Raw genomic sequence first — 16,043 nt, 5'->3', positions numbered from 1 at the left:
ATAATTTCTTATATACTCAAACTCATATACTCCTCTTTTTTTTGCAGTTATTCTATGAAATGGGACTTTGGATTTTGGGTACACACACCTGACACTATCTTTTGAAAAGCCTGAATTCAACAGTGCAAACCCTTGCACAATTTTTTGTCTAAAATAATGTTCAAAATGTTAGATTTGTAGGCCAGCTAGAGAGTTAGATCCCATAAAAAGGTTTGAGTGACATAAACGTATGGGTAAGATCCATGTTAAAGTCTAGAAGCAACATTTGAGACATTCAAAAATATTTAAAATAAATCAAAATGTAAGAACTTACCTGCTGTTGGTTCAATCAACATAAAATAAGCACAGTGGCAAAATTACTACATCAAAGATATAAAAGATGATGAACTGCTTGGAACTATTATGTGCCCACTTGCCTTTGTTTCATCTGCTTAAAGGGGAAATCCACTCTAAAATACAATCCACAGGTCAGTCTCATTTAGTCAGTTTGAATGATAAAACTTTAATTTGTCCCACACAGGCAGGTACAACAAAGCTAACAATCAAATACAGTCTTTACACGCTCTGACAAGATCTCTTATCAACCAAAAGGAGTGAAATCACCTCTGTGGGTTTACTCTGCATGTACAGGGCCTTTATTACTGTTGTCCTTTAAGTCATATCTGATCTGAACTGCAACCTACACTTTCTCAAATGATCAATATTCAGGGATACGTGACAATTAAAAAAGGCCCTCTTTTCTGCAGTTTGGTCACCTCATTAGCTCATCTACCTAGAAGCCTTTAGCAGCTATGGTATGATCACATTTGTCAACCGTATCACCACAGGAAATCTGTTTCTTTTGGTTTAAATCAACTAAAGGAAGAAATACCCAGGAAATGCAACTGCTTTAAAGCTAAAACAAAGATGAGCCTATCTCATTCTCACCAGGAAAACGAGGACAGTTGACCCACTGAGCTGTAACCTAACGTCATGTTTCTTTTTGACCACTATATAAACACGTGTAGCATAACATTAGCCACTATTGATAGCTGGCTGTCAGAGCTAATATGGGTCTGTTTGACTGATCCAAAGAAACCATTTTTTGATTGCAGTTTATTATTACGCTCAATTCAATGTTGTTTGTATTTCGCCCACAAGCAGAGAAACTACTACTTACTGCAACACACATTTTACTACACTAAATGGCATGATGGTTGTTCTAAATGTGGGTGTATATGTCACTTCTTGGGTGTGGGGAGAGCGTTCACAGTCAGTGAACAACTAATGAGTATAAGGAACTATTGAAATACCCAAAACTTAAGAAGAATCCAGCCTGTCTGTATATATATATATATATAAGCTTTTTACTGTGCCAGTACATACTTGCTGAAATCATTACAATAGTAAAATGTAAATCCTACTTTAGGGTGGATTTCCCTTCAATGGACTATCAGCAATGTCCTACGAAAGTGTGAAGAAAATCTTTTTGAGGGCCGAGATCATAGCTCCAAACCTTTCACATTCAGAGTTAAAGGTGGACTGATGTGTAATGGATGGAAATGCTGTGAAAACAAACAAGCACATCAGTCCAGAAACAGTGTTTACCTTCAGCAATTTACCATTTTACATTAATATGAGCAATATATTATTGAAAATAGCCAATGAAGTAGTGAATCTTAGAAAAATGATATTGCTGAAGGTGCAGTAAATATGAGTAAAGTCTGTGTGAAGGTGTGAGGCAGTGAGAAAGATGAACGAGGAAATATGAGTGACTCAGAAAAAGCAGTGATACAGAAGTTCAGGAAAAGAGACGTGACGCACATAGGAAGTACACAAGTAGAGGGAAAGAGAAATTTAATAGCATGATTGTGCTGAGAACAAGAAGTGCAATAAACAGTGATATGTTTGAAAGACAGAGACATAAACACAAATAAGACAATCGTTTGCTTTTGTCGTTTTAAGTTGCTACTGGCAATGTGAATAAATAGTCAAATCTCTGTGATGACTCGTGTTTTACATCACGGACGAGGATCCAGAATGTGTGAGGACTTTACCGACAGTTCAATAACTGGCCATAGCTGACAACTGCAGAGAATATATCCACATAAAAAAAACAAAAACATTTTAAGTCATCAGGGTTAATAATCACAACTCAAGTTTGTGCTTTTAGCTGTTGTGATGCCGTTAAAGTTTGGAATGAAACTGAAGGAATTGCAAATTGTTTGTATCCAAAAAAAGAAGACGTGCATAGACAGTTTCTCCCCAGACACACTAAATGATCAAAAATATTCAGTAAATATAATCGTGAGTTATCTCGATGGCAGAATCATGAAAAGTATATTACTTAATTTAATAAATAAATGTATTAATAAATGTTATTGTTGTGTATAGTTTTTGGGGTCAGTGATGACTACTACTAGATACTTCTAACTAAAGAAAGAAAAACAACTTAAACTAGAGACCTCAGTTCAACAAGGCTCTCTGCACACATTATTGCACATATAATAGCACTTCCTGAGAATCACTCAACATTATTTCGTCTCACATTTCCTTTTTTTCAAGCACATGTATTTATTTTATTTTATATTCTATTAATTTACAATTTAAACCTAGCTTTGTTGTACATTCAACATGTCTTCCTTACATTGCCAGCTAAATATATCCTGAAAGCTGCACACACTGTAAACTATTTCGGATGTGACCTACATTTAGACAAATAGTCTATACATTCCGACGTGTTAAGTAAGATATTTTAGACGCTACCGGGTCGCTGATGTAATTGTGTTCTATCGTGTCAGTGGTGACTACACCAAAGCATGACCATATACAGTATTAGAGCTAATGAAGCGTAGCAACAGCCCTCCACTGTTTGGCTGTCACCACTGGCTTCTTTGCAGAAAACTTTGGGCGAGGTGCCATTTGACGTGCGCCTCTAGCAATAAGAGATGCAGGAGAAAAAGCTGAAGCTATGCTGTCACCAATAGATGAATGCTGGGAGGATGCGCTTGCAGGTCGGGCGCTTTGTGCTTGCTTGTTGCTTATGTGATGGGCTGCAAGTGTGACAGTGTGCTTTTCATCCAAGCGCTTGTCAGTTGCAAGAGGCTCAGCTGATCTTGTGCTTTGGCGGGCAGAATAATTTGGGGAACTTACCGATACAGTAGACTTAGCAGAGACTTCTGCCCTGCTTTGATCAACAAGCTCAGAGGCATTATCAGGAGAATGAGAAAGGGCAAATCTATGTTTCAGGATTTTGGTAGCCTCAAACTTTGATGCTGGAGTAGGTTTGGGGCTTGGGATTGGGCTTTTGGCCTCAGGGACTGCATCATACGTGAATAGTGACGAGTCCAACTGATAAGGCTGATGCTTCATAATATCTAAAGGGTTGAGGTGCTTTGGGGCTGCTGCTTTAGGTTTCGCTTTGGTCTTAGGCTTGATTTTGGGGCTTGTGGAAGGGGGTTGCTTGGCTGCTGATGGAGGGTAGAAAGGAGCAAGAAGGGGATTGTATGATAAAGGAGGTGGGGCACGAACAATGGAAGAATACCTCCAGGAGCTAGGGAGTGACGGGGTTGGGGAGGGGGATCTTGTTTTGTTAGCTTGCACCGAGTCAGCATCGACAACAAACTTCTCCATACGGGTCTGTCTTCTGGCGAACAACTCTGCACCTTTCCCCGCCATAGTTGGACCATCACCGGCCCGATTAGTACCTCTGTCTGAGACTCGGCCCTTTGGAGAAGCCTGCGATGCTTTCGGTGCTTGAACGTCTGACTTCCCTGCTTGTGGTGGGCAAGATGCAACTGAGTGTGCACTGTCTAACTTATTTCTTGAGGGTGAAGGTGGGTGATGTGGGCTGTAAGTGGGACTGCGGGCCTGCATACTCACAGGGGATCGTGATGGCTGCTGACTCCAGCTATTTGTTTTTGGCTGAAGATGAAGCTGAGAAGAGGAGTTGACGGGAGCCCAGGCATTGGCAGGTGTTTGAAGTGCTGCCGCAGTTTGATCTGGTGCCCAATGGTTGGCCATCTGTTGCGCTTGAGCCCATTCTTGCTGCTGTAAGTAATGCTGACTATGAGGCCCCACAGGACTGTGAGCAGGTTGTGTAGCCGGACTTCTTGGTGGGATATAGGGCTCAACAGAGGGGCTCCTCCTCATCCAAGGTGGGCAGGCTGGGTTGATGGTAGGTTTTGGGGCAACTGGAGGGGGATTCTTGAGTTTTATTGTTCTGGGTTGCATGAAGTTACAAGCTTCAGCACCTAGACTAAAACAGTCTTCCTCTGACTCAATATAAGACCTCCGTTCCCCTTTGTTTTGAAGGTGATGACCTGATCCTTGCGCCAGCATTGATGCCTGTTTATTAGTGGCTTTCCTTTGATGGATGACGGTCTTTATTGCTGGCACAGATATTCGCTCATCTCTTGAGGCTATGATTTCTCCAGTTGGGGACCAAACCATCGGATTAGTGTTACTAGGCACAGGTACTTTGAATCTCGGTTCGTGCTTCTTTGTCACTGGAACGACGCCACCAGGCGCGACAGGAGCAGTTGCGCTGACGTGAAATCCTAGGAAAGGCTTCGCAGTTCTGTTTGGCACCAAGGGTCTTGGCACGTTGGATAGGTGGTTCATCTGTTGAATATTTTCTTGGTATTCTACATGCTGCTTGAGATTTGCATCCATGTAGTTGGCCTGATCAGTATGCTCGTACATTTCCTCAGTGTCATAAATATTCTGTGCTTCTGTACGGTCAGGTTCTGTTAATCTCTCCACAGGTAATCCTTTATTCCTCAGCTCTTCATGCTCCGACGCCATTTCATCCATCCGTTTGCGGCGTTGGGCAAACATCATACCACCCTTTCCCTTCGTGTCTGATAGCTCTTCCATTTCTCGAACACTTCCCCAATTCAGACTTAAATTATGCTGCTGGTGATAAACAGAATACTCCTCTTCTAACTCTGATTCACTTGTGGCCACAAAGTTATAACCAACTGATTCGACTTCTTCGGTTTCCTCCTCTATTTGGTCTTCACTTTCAAGCTTGTTCTCACCAGTCCCGTAACTCACAAGTGTATACTTCTTGACCCTCTGGCGGCGTTTTTTAAACAGCAAGGCGCCCTTATTTTGAGGGTTGGGTGCATCCGTTAGAAGCCGAGCAATTCGCTTACATTTGGACTTGGTCTCCTTGACGTGTCTTTCTGATTGGCTCTCGCTGCGACTGAGCCCTGAGGCAAAGGAAGAGAGAGGGACAGTGAGAAGAAAAAGGGAGGCGAGGAAGATGAAAATGTAATTATTATATTTTGATATTTTGTCAGTGGACATTTAAGAAGCTACAGCATTTAACTGATCAATGCTCAGTAAAATCAAATAATGGACAGATGCAGTGCAATTACATTTGCTTATTATAATAAAAACATTATTATATGAAGCAAGCACACTAGTAACAAGTAAGAGAAATATTAAAGTTGCCCCTGCTGAAGCCAGCACACTAATAAAAGCATCATATTTACTTACAGCTAACTTAGGGGGGTCCAAGAGACAAGAAAAGTGAGGAGCTCACTTTCCATTGCTGTCAAGTCTTACGATTGGAAAATGGATCGGGTGACAGGCCCCGGGGTGACACATGCTGGTGTCTGTCAAATTTGTTTCTGCCAGCCTCATCATATGGTCATATTTTATTCTTAACCCGCTCTGACTATTAAAGCCATGGGAATTCTCCCTGTAAGTCCACCTCAAATAGACCCCTCGTTACAGCATGAAAATAACCAGCACCCATGGTGCTTTGCACAAGTTATTTATCGGTGAAATTAAATCTTCTAATACAACACCAATAATAAATACAGGCAGAAAATGTTATTTAAGATTATTATCAAAAGTTAATTCATGCATCGGGTTAGCAAACACAAAATTATATTTATTAATACGTCATGCATAATTTAAATTAAGAAAAAGACATTTAGAATATGCTGTTTGCATTACTAGCTTCATGTGTCCACTGGAATCTAACAAGTGAGGGTAGAAGATAGATACTTACGTGTGGACCTCGCCCTGTGCCTGTCCGGTCTGCACAGATCTGTGTCAGACTCCAAGTTCCACTTCTCTGCCGGCTCAGCAGCCTCGTCTGAAATTCCAAAGAAGACAGAAGCAGGAGGTGCTTCACTACTCCCTCCTTCCTCTGAAGATTCAACCCTCCTGTTCCCAGTGCCTTGACCCTGCCTATTACTGGCTCCCAGGGGCAGCTCTGTGGTCAGGGTCAGGGCCAGGGTCATGTCAGCTGCACAGCCAAGAGAGGAGGAAGAGGACTGGGAACGGGGTCGCGATATCTGGCCGCCGCAAGGCTCGGACTCAGGGAGCTCTGGGTGTGGGGATGGTGATGTTGGTGAGGGTTGGATGTGAGGAGACTCTGTAATGGACTCTCTTGATCCACTAAGGTAGATGTCATCCTCTTCTTGGTATGAAACATCCTCTTCACTTCCGCTAAGTTCAGGCAGGGACTGTTGCTCACCTGCAGATTCCCAGTCTTGTGACTGAAGGCGTTCTGGGGACTCGAGATCAGACTTCAGGATGCGAGCAGGTAGAGGGTCTAGAGGGTCTAGAGGGTACTCTGCATCACTGGCTTCATCTTCATTGTAGGACTCACAAAGTTCCTGGGAACCATCTGAACCTGACCAAGGGACCAAGTTATCATTGTTGTCTGGGCCTTCAGCTTCTGGTTCCATCTTTAATGTGGTTTCACAATGTCCTGGGTATCACCAATAATACCTTTATTAAAACAAAAACAAACTGTTTCAGGCCAAGGAGCCCGAGACATTTTAGCACACCTTCAATATTACATGTTATTTATATAAAATACCGCTGAAAATAATCTCCACCTGGACAAACATGAGTGTAAACACCAGATTTAATGAAGTAAACACTGCAAAAATATTCAAATTCTAACAATTATGACTATAAAATGCAAAAGTGTTAACTGTTCAGATCAAGATATTAGCATTCAGCATTATTACACTTTGTAACATTTCGAACTACCATGTAATTGTCTGAATTATTCCTATCCCCAATAGGAAGCGCATCTTTTCTTTGGCAGTCGCATCAGGGCTGCCATCGCTCTAAATGGAATGGTATGTAATATCAAGGGGGGGAAACAGCATCCACATCCAAAAGGATAAGCAAAACAATTGGGTGGCTGTTTTCCGAACTCCTGTTTATACAGTGAGGTTTCTTTCCCTGCGCTGTTCTCATCCATCACTGCAACAAATATCAGCATCTCCATTTAAGAACTGAATCTGAGCGACTATTTGTTTTATGCATAGTAGAAATACTAGGCATCCCACTGCCTTACTTAACACCAGTGTTTGTTTTGTTACTGAAGTTAAATTATAGCAACAGTTAATCTATCAAATAGGCTACCAAATTATTCCCTCGAATTATTCTGGTGCTAATTATTCTGACTGAAAATGATCATTATCCATTGCAAAACAGCTGCTGTTATATTATCGAAAATAATAATTTTGGCTAAAACTGACATTACTTTTTTCAGCAGTTTTGCTGCTTACACCTTTTACAGATTAATATAAATATATGAACAGAAAACGGCGCCTTCATAAACTAATATGAAACTGTGAAATTCAATATTAACATCCTGTTGAAATCATTCATGTTGTTAATCTATAAACCAGGGTTCAGAACAAAGTATGTTTCAGCAGTCTGCTACTGTTTGCAAAACTGCAGGGAATCCAAAACATGTAGATTTGACTGCAAACTACTATAAATCTATTCTCAAACTCATTTCCTGACATCCAACAGAAGGTGGCGCCATAACACTGTAGACTATAACTTACATAAATTCACCTACTGATCACCAGATTTAAAAAAAAGACTGTAAAAATCTCACATTTTACTCTATAATGTATCTTTTCATAGAATTTATAACTTAACTTAATTTCAGCTGTGCAATAAAGAGATTATAATGTGAAAGACAAAAAAGGTCAGAGGCTACAATACACATGTGCATTGGTACGTCACAGCTTGATCATCTTAAAAGCATCTGAGGGTCAGAATTTGTGGAGATTAAACCTGTTTGCTGTACGTCACTGTGAAGACACCAACGTCCTTCCATCAACAGATTTCTGCCACAGGTCCAAACACTCAACCTTAACAGCTAAAGGCTTGTTTTAAGGCCAATAACGTGGCGCAGTGCTCCAAAATGCTGCATAACTTTTTTTTCTACACTGTTGCAAATAAACACACAAATGAGTCAATGAGCTGATTTGGTACCAAAAACTACTTTGCAAAAGGGGCACAGGACCATGCCCACCATTTGTGTCTTTACTACAAATATCATTTAACTAAAACACACTCAGAGAAATATATATGCCTAAATTCTTACCAGAAAATAACAATTTAATCAACAGTGATCAAAGTCTAAAGGCAGGAGAGCAGCCTGTACTTGTTGCAAAGTCACAAAACACAAGAACAAACTGATGATTTTGCTATTATTAGATCCTTTAAAATAGTTGGGTCAAAAGGGGAGAAGTTTGTCCTGAGGATGGCGCTAGAGGAAAGGCAATAGAAAAAAAAGAAATGTTTTCCCCAATGAGAAAATGAATGTGCGCTTAGAAATTAATATCAACCTACTGTAAGATTATGAGTTGACATTTTGGCCACAGAGTAGCTTGTGCAATGTCCAGAATAAATGCTTGAAATTTCATATCATTGGGGCTTCATTGCAGCGCCAGAGGTCAGGTAAAGGTCAACATGAGGTTTCATTCATTGTGGATCAATAAATATCCAACTACATGTCATCTGAACAGTAGTTTTCTGGAGCAGAGTATTAGGTAAGTAGAGAGACAGACTGACATCGTCATCCATAGTCCACACATTTACATTATTTATTTCACATCTGAGTACATCTGTATTTTACAAATTTAGACCTGTCAAAATGAGTCCCGTTTTTCGGTTTACTCACTCACGTCCACAAATAGAAAATCTTGAAAGTTCACGTGTTTTTAAAAGCTTGCATGTCCCTTGTAATTTGTACAAAAGTTTAATTGATTTGATTTTTAACCAAACGAAAGCTTAATTTTAATTTACTGATCACGCAAGCTCTGTCTTGTGTAGGAATAACAAATGTAATTTTGCAATATAAGGGGACAAGTAGCGTTAATGTTTTCATGAGGCCAATTATTGACAATTGAAAATAAACCAATTTGAATTTCAATGTTTAACAGATTGAGTTTACAACCAATTTACAATAAGGCATAATTATTACATACAGTGTCTCCAAGGTTAAATATTGGCCGACTATGTTTTTGTAATGGGAATTTACTGTACCCTCTTGTCATGTATTTATATGAGCATTTGCACTACGAACTGATTTATCCATTTAAACAGTAGGATATTGTAGTTGTTGCTCCACTCCATAAGGAGTGACAGCACATCAATGATAGCAATAATCGACAGTACTATGCATCGTTGCACACATACAGTTCATGCATACTTTTCTATTTGCAGCACGTGGCATGGCTTTATGTGGTACGACGTAACTGGATTGAAGGTTGTTGAAGGCACAGATAAATTGCATTATGACTTTTCTTGCATCTTTACTGCTATAAAGAGGCCCTATGACACACGCAGAGGCACAGAGACTCCTGGACACTTTGTCCCATCATGCCCACGCTTCTCTTCACACTTGGTTCCACTTCGTTTTAACGCTCGACCATCATCAAGCCTTACTTTGGTGCTACAGGAGTTTCTGTCTCCTAGTATGGCAGTAACTTCAGTATGTTGACTCATCGCCATGGAAACAAGGAGTCAGCATCCTTGACAGACAAGTGAACTCTTGGTCTGGGGGGATGACCCCGGTCAGGATTGAGCTCTAGCGGATTAGATGTTTCCACACAGTTAGACTGCCTCACTTCTACCACTAATGAGAAACACGCACCTGTTAAAACAGCCATAAATACCACTTTAGTACTCACGTCAGGAGCCTTACAAAGGAACAAAAATCAGCTGAATATCCAGTTTGACCAATATTGACCCACATAGATATTGCAATCAGTAAGTAAGTACACAAATACTTTTTGACTAAATTATATTTAAACTATAATCAAATCAGTGCAGAAGCAATTAGAGAGATGTATCTTACTGTTAAATAGTTTCTCGTACAGGAGAATCTAAATGAAAAGAATAACAACTCCCAAAGATTATGTTATGTGATCCTAAATCTAGCCCGTTCCTTAGAGGTGTCCATCAAAGCCAAAAGCAGGCAGACTTTGAGAAAATCTCACTAAATGAAATTCACAACAGTAGGGTGAATGGAAACGAAGACATATGACTTACGGTTATAAGAAAGCTGCTACTACGAGATGTAAGGAGGATCAAGGAAGTAAGGAATTACTTGCCAAACATCATCCATAACTTACAGTTTGCATCCTTGAAGCGACTGTAAAAAAACAAAAAGTTTGTCCCAAGAAATACCTCGTCAGTCGACATCCAGCATGGTAGACATCCTGCTGGTTTCAGTGCATGGCCGTAGAAAAGAGAATCTGAGCACTTGTTGTGGGCTGCAGATGTTCAGGTTCAAGTCCTACCACCTTCATTCATGCATGATACCATATTTAAAGAGCCCCCGACCCCCTTCAGACACAGCTCAGTTCAGCATCATGCACATAACGAACTTGTCCTTAGAGAACATTGAAGATATTTTCAGAGTGCTTACTTTAGCTTGGTATCAGCGCAGGTGTTAAGCTTTTAATAATAACTTCACTGGTTAAGGAAATACAGAGAAATTAACAAAATCAACACAGATATACCGCATGTTGCTTTTCATCCACTACAGTTACAAGTTGTGTTAATAAGCATTTGCTCATTGCTGTCAAATTGGGTTAATGAAATAGGGTTAAGAGAATTGAGGGTAAAATGAGACATTATAAAGCTGCTGTACAGTAAATAGATGAGGTAAGACTGCTGTTCTTTGACAGGATGCCCGTACATGGAACTAAATCTGAGTTTAAAGCCGTGGTTTGCAGAAGTAATATGGGAAACTACTCTACTACAGCTGTAGTACAGACACTGATATTCACATTCAATCATTATTTCCAGTTAGATTCAAATTGGTAGTCCATTCATGTACATTTTTAATAGGTATTTTACATTTGCAGCAAACTACCCCGCTACTACTACTCATCATGGATAATTATGAATAACTATTGAACCCAAACCAGTTCCATGTGTCTCTCACCTAATGCACTCTCTGGTAACTCTTTAGCTTTAGTGCGGTCTCGCATATCAATTGTCAAAACATATTAGACTAAGAGCCATAAACAGGTTAACATGTATGAATAAGAATGTGTATGGAGGTTTTGGCCCCGTTTCCAAATCTTTATTCCTGACCTTGAACCTCTTTTCTAATCTTTGGGTGCTTTCACGTCTGTAGTTGGGTTAATTTGGTCCGGACTAAGTGGAAATAATGATACATTGTTGCATTTTAGTTCTGGTCCTGCTCACACTGACCTTTTTTTACAAACGAACCAGAGGACTAAACGTGAAGTTATACAGACTGAAAGGTATCTCACTGATAGTCATCCTGCATCATCAGGGCCCACGTGGGGAAATCAAATTCTGTTGACTGACAGAAGATTATACAGCTCTTTAACGCTCCCAGATGACTGGTGTGAACACAAATGTCAGGGAGCTTACAGGCGCACATGATCGTCCTAATGTGGGATCGCTGTCACACACTTTTTAATGGAGTTAATGAACTGACAAAGTACATATGTAGAGTTGGATAGAAGCACAGGAGTTTGATCAGCTTTTGACCTATTAATCAGGCAAAATACCCGTGCTGACGTGCTTCTATATATGGTCTTATATACAGATCAATAAGATTGCTTCTTGGACAGATTTCACAATCAGCAGATGGATTTATTAGTAGTTAAGCTTTTGAAATCATGCTAAAATCACATATCTGCTATCATAAAATCCTGTGGTTGGTTCGTTTGCTTTCACACCACAAAAGAAAGCAGTGTCTGCTTGGAAGCACCCTTTCAGGTGGTCTCGGTCCGGTTGTTCGGTCTGCACCAGGATTCGATTGACAGTTTTCATACCAGCCCAAACAAACCAAAACTAACCGGGCAAACGGACCTGAGTTCCTTTCAACCGAACCAAACAGGTTAGGCGTGATAGCACCCTTAATCTGTTTCGAGATGGCAATAGTTAATTGTTGGAGCTCTGTCACTCTAATCTGACCTTGGATATCTTTCCTGATCTTAACCTGTTTGGAGAAGGCAATAGTTTAACTCACTCCTGGGTTAAGTACACCTCACTCTAGGTTCGAAAAGAGCAAAGGTTTGAGTACAATAACCATAAACACGACAACACAAGTGAATTCAGTTAACTGCAACTTTAGTTTGTCTATGATTAGCAAAACAATACAACTTGCATTTTACATTGACATGAAAAATAAAATATCGAGCCCTTTAAACAAAGAAAAGTGTCCTTAGCTTTAAAGAGCTGTCAGAGTCTGATGAGTCCAAGTGCACTCTCTAAGTGTGTTGTATGTTCGAGCTAGTACCAATTCAGGTGACTGGTACGATCCTACCTCAAAGCAGATAGTTCATCCGGCTGTTTCAGTGGCGATGTTCCTGGAAATCCAGCTGGGAGGCTCGCCATCTACTGGAGTTGTTGGATCTGCTTCACTGGATCTCTTCACTCAAAGACCTGACCTGCATTAATAAACAGGCTTATGGTTTCTGTGCTCCTTCATATTTCATCTTATATACAACATCATTCTCATAACAACTTCAAAGTAAACTCTGATTGAATGCAAAATACTTTACATATTGAAAATTATTTGTTACTCTCTAGTTCAAATTCTCATTTTTCCAATGATATAAGAATTATTTTCTATTTATTTATTCATCTTTTTCTTTTCTTTTTCATTATATTCTAATTGGTTAATTAATTAATTCTGATTATTTAAAATTATGGAATGAAATATTTTTGCCAGTTGTTCTCCATACAAAAATAATAATTATTATCAAGACTTGTACCAGTGCAACTTCATGACTTTCAGTCATAATTATAGTCCCTAAACCTAACAACCGAGGGGGGGCGCTATCGTTTTAACAGAAGGAAAGATTATTTGACGGGGGGAACAGACTTCGACATAAAACCTGCTTTGTTTCTTGACTCTTCCAGCCCTCCAATTTCTCTGTCATTAATTTCATCGTGTCTCCTTTCTTTTTTCTTTTATCCACGCTTAGTCCACCAAAGAAATCAAAATTCATGGCAAAAGCAAAATCGGACATTTTATAATAATTTCTTTGGCGCAGTGATACTGTTGAAATGCGGTCACAGCTGTGTGTTTATAGAGTATTTTACAATGGATGCGAACACCATTTATAATCAAGGACCGACCTATCCGTTTTATTATGGAAAACAAATGTCAGCTACCTGAAATAATTGGTGATTTTACTAGCGTCGGTTACGACCGGTAAACCTCTCAGAGCAAAAACAGGAATCAACAGCACGACTCAGAGCAAGTCAGGTGCAGTCAAACAGGTTCAGTACAGAGTTAAGCAGTCAGATAAGGGCAACCAGCGCCGACAAGGAAAAGGCAAAGAACATGGTCAGGAAAAAAACAGCTGAGTTCAGAAAAAACGAGAAAACTAACACGAGGAAATCACTAGAACGCTTGACTCAGGAGACAAAGATGAACTGGCTAAGAGACATGGAAACACACAGACTAAATACACTGAGGAGGTGAGGCTTATTAGGAGCAGGTGAGGATAATAAGGCACAGGTGAAACCAATCGGGGAGGGGTAGGTAATCAGAGAGGCGGGGAAACACACATGGGCAGGAAGTGACATAGAGAGGTAAGTAACACAAAATAAAACAGGAAACATTGTAGGAAAATAAAAACACATAACCTAAGGAGCAAGGCCTTTTGAAAGAGGCTGGGACACGGGTCATGGGGTACAACACATGCACAGTGTAACTGGAGCTGCGGTCGTGCGTTGCGATTGGCTCAATTTCGCCGAGTGCAGACCAGATTTTACTGCACATTTGTTGTACCCCAAAGATATGACGCGTTGATGACGCGTGACATCTCTCCTTTTCACCCTCCTTTCTAAGGAGCAGAATGAGACACGACAGGGTCAAAGGTCAACAGCTGTGTGCATTGTTGCTGACTTTCTTTCTGGCAAAAGTTGCATGACAATTTAAGTTTAAAATGCATGTTTGTGACATTTGATGTGTGTGGGAAATAACCGTTTTAGATTTAATAATCAATGTATTGATTTGGGGATGCCTATGTGATTCTCTGTGTTTAAGTTGTGAGGTAGTCAGATTAGAGCCAGCTGTCAGCTGTACTGAGGAAGTCCAAAAGTGGATGACTAATTGAATCAACCTTGTTATGAGGTCTTTTGTTTACCTGATGATACTGTAAATAATGAAAAGCACTCTGACATACAGACGTAGGCAAAATTGTTGGTACTCTTCCGTTAAAGAAAGAAAACCCCACAATGGTCACTGAAATAACTTGAAACTGACAAAAGTAATAATAAATAAAAAATTTACTGAAAATTAACTAATGAAAATCAGCTATTGCTTTTGAATTATGGTTCAGCAGAATCATTTTAAAAAACAAACTGATGAAACTGGCCTAGACAAAAATGATGGTAGCCCTAGAAAAGATGTAAAATAATGTGACCATAGGGACATATTAAACTAAGGTGTGTCCTGTAAATAGCATCACAGGTATCTTCAAACTTTTAATCAGTCAGTCTGCCTATTTAAAGGGTGAAAAGTAGTCACTGTGCTGTTTGGTGTCATGGTGTGTACCACACTGAACATGGACCACAGAAAGCTAAGGAGAGAGTTGTCTCAGGAGATCAGAAAGAACATTATAGACCTTCATGTTAAAGGTAAAGGCTATAAGACCATCTCCAAGCAGCCTGATGTTCCTGTGACTACAGCTGCTCATATTATTCAGAAGTTTAAGGTCCATGGGACTGTAGCCAACCTCCCTGGACGTGGCCGCAAGAGGAAAATTGATGACATATTGAAGAGACGGATAATACGAATGGTAACCAAAGAGCCCAGAACAACTTCCAAAGAGATTAGAGGTGAACTCCAAGGTCAAGGTACATCAGTGTCAGATCGCACCATCCGTCACTGTTTGAGCCAAAGTGGACTTAATGGAAGACAACCGAGGAGGACACCAAATCATAAAAAAGCGAGACTGGAATTTTCCAAAATGCATATTGACAAGCCACAAAGCTTCTGGGAGAATGTCCTTTGGACAGATGAGACAAAACTGGAGCTTTTTGGCAAGTCACATCAGCTCTATGTTCACAGACGAAGAGATGAAGCATCCAAAGAAAAGAACACTGTACCTAATGTGAAACATGGAGGAGGCTCGGTTATGTTATGGGGCTGCTTTGCTGCATCTGGCACAGGGTGTCTTGAATCTGTGCAGGGTACAATGAAATCTCAAGACTATCAAGGCATTCTGGAGCGAAATGTGCTGCCCAGTGTCAGAAAGCTTGGTCTCAGTTGCAGGTCATGGGTCCTCAAACAGGATAATGACCCAAAACACAGCTAAAAACACCCAAGAATGGCTAAGAACAAAACATTGGACTATTCTGAAGTGGCCTTCTATGAGCCCTGATCTAAATCCTATTGAACATCTGTGGAAGGAGCTGAAACATGCAGTCTGGAGAAGGCACCCTTCAAACCTGAGACAGCTGGAGCAGTTTGCTCATGAGGAGTGGGCCAACATACCTGTTGACAGGTACAGAAGTCTCATTGAGAGTTACAGAAATCACTTGATTGCAGTGATTGCCTCAAAAGGTTGTGCAACAAAATATTAAGTTAAGGGTACCATCATTTTTGTATAGGCCAGTTTCATTAGTTTGTTTTTTTAAATGATTCTGCTGAACCATAATTCAAAAACAATGTCTCATTTTCATTAGTTAATTTTCAATAAATTTTTATTTATTATTACTTTTCTCAGTTTCAAGTTATTTCAGTGACCTTTGTGGGTTTTTCTTTCTTTAACGGAAGAGTA

At 40.1% G+C, this 16,043-nt stretch overlaps 1 protein-coding gene across 1 annotated transcript; it reads right to left on the bottom strand.

Annotated features, from left to right (window-relative positions):
• Positions 1-1,819: 1,819 nt before the first annotated feature.
• Positions 1,820-6,689, bottom strand: synpo2b (synaptopodin 2b). The gene is made up of 2 exons (XM_037765425.1): positions 6,005-6,689; positions 1,820-5,195 (listed from the first exon to the last, which is right to left on the bottom strand). The coding sequence occupies exons 1-2, from the start codon at positions 6,687-6,689 to the stop codon at positions 2,821-2,823; spliced, it is 3,060 nt and encodes a 1,019-aa protein (XP_037621353.1). The 3' UTR covers positions 1,820-2,820.
• Between the last annotated feature and the right edge of the window lie 9,354 nt (positions 6,690-16,043).

This window comes from Sebastes umbrosus, chromosome 3 (genome assembly GCF_015220745.1).
Source record: "Sebastes umbrosus isolate fSebUmb1 chromosome 3, fSebUmb1.pri, whole genome shotgun sequence".
Lineage (NCBI taxonomy): Eukaryota > Metazoa > Chordata > Actinopteri > Perciformes > Sebastidae > Sebastes > Sebastes umbrosus.
The sequence above is the reverse complement of the archived record's forward strand: the minus strand, read 5'-3'. Positions and strand labels throughout refer to the sequence as shown.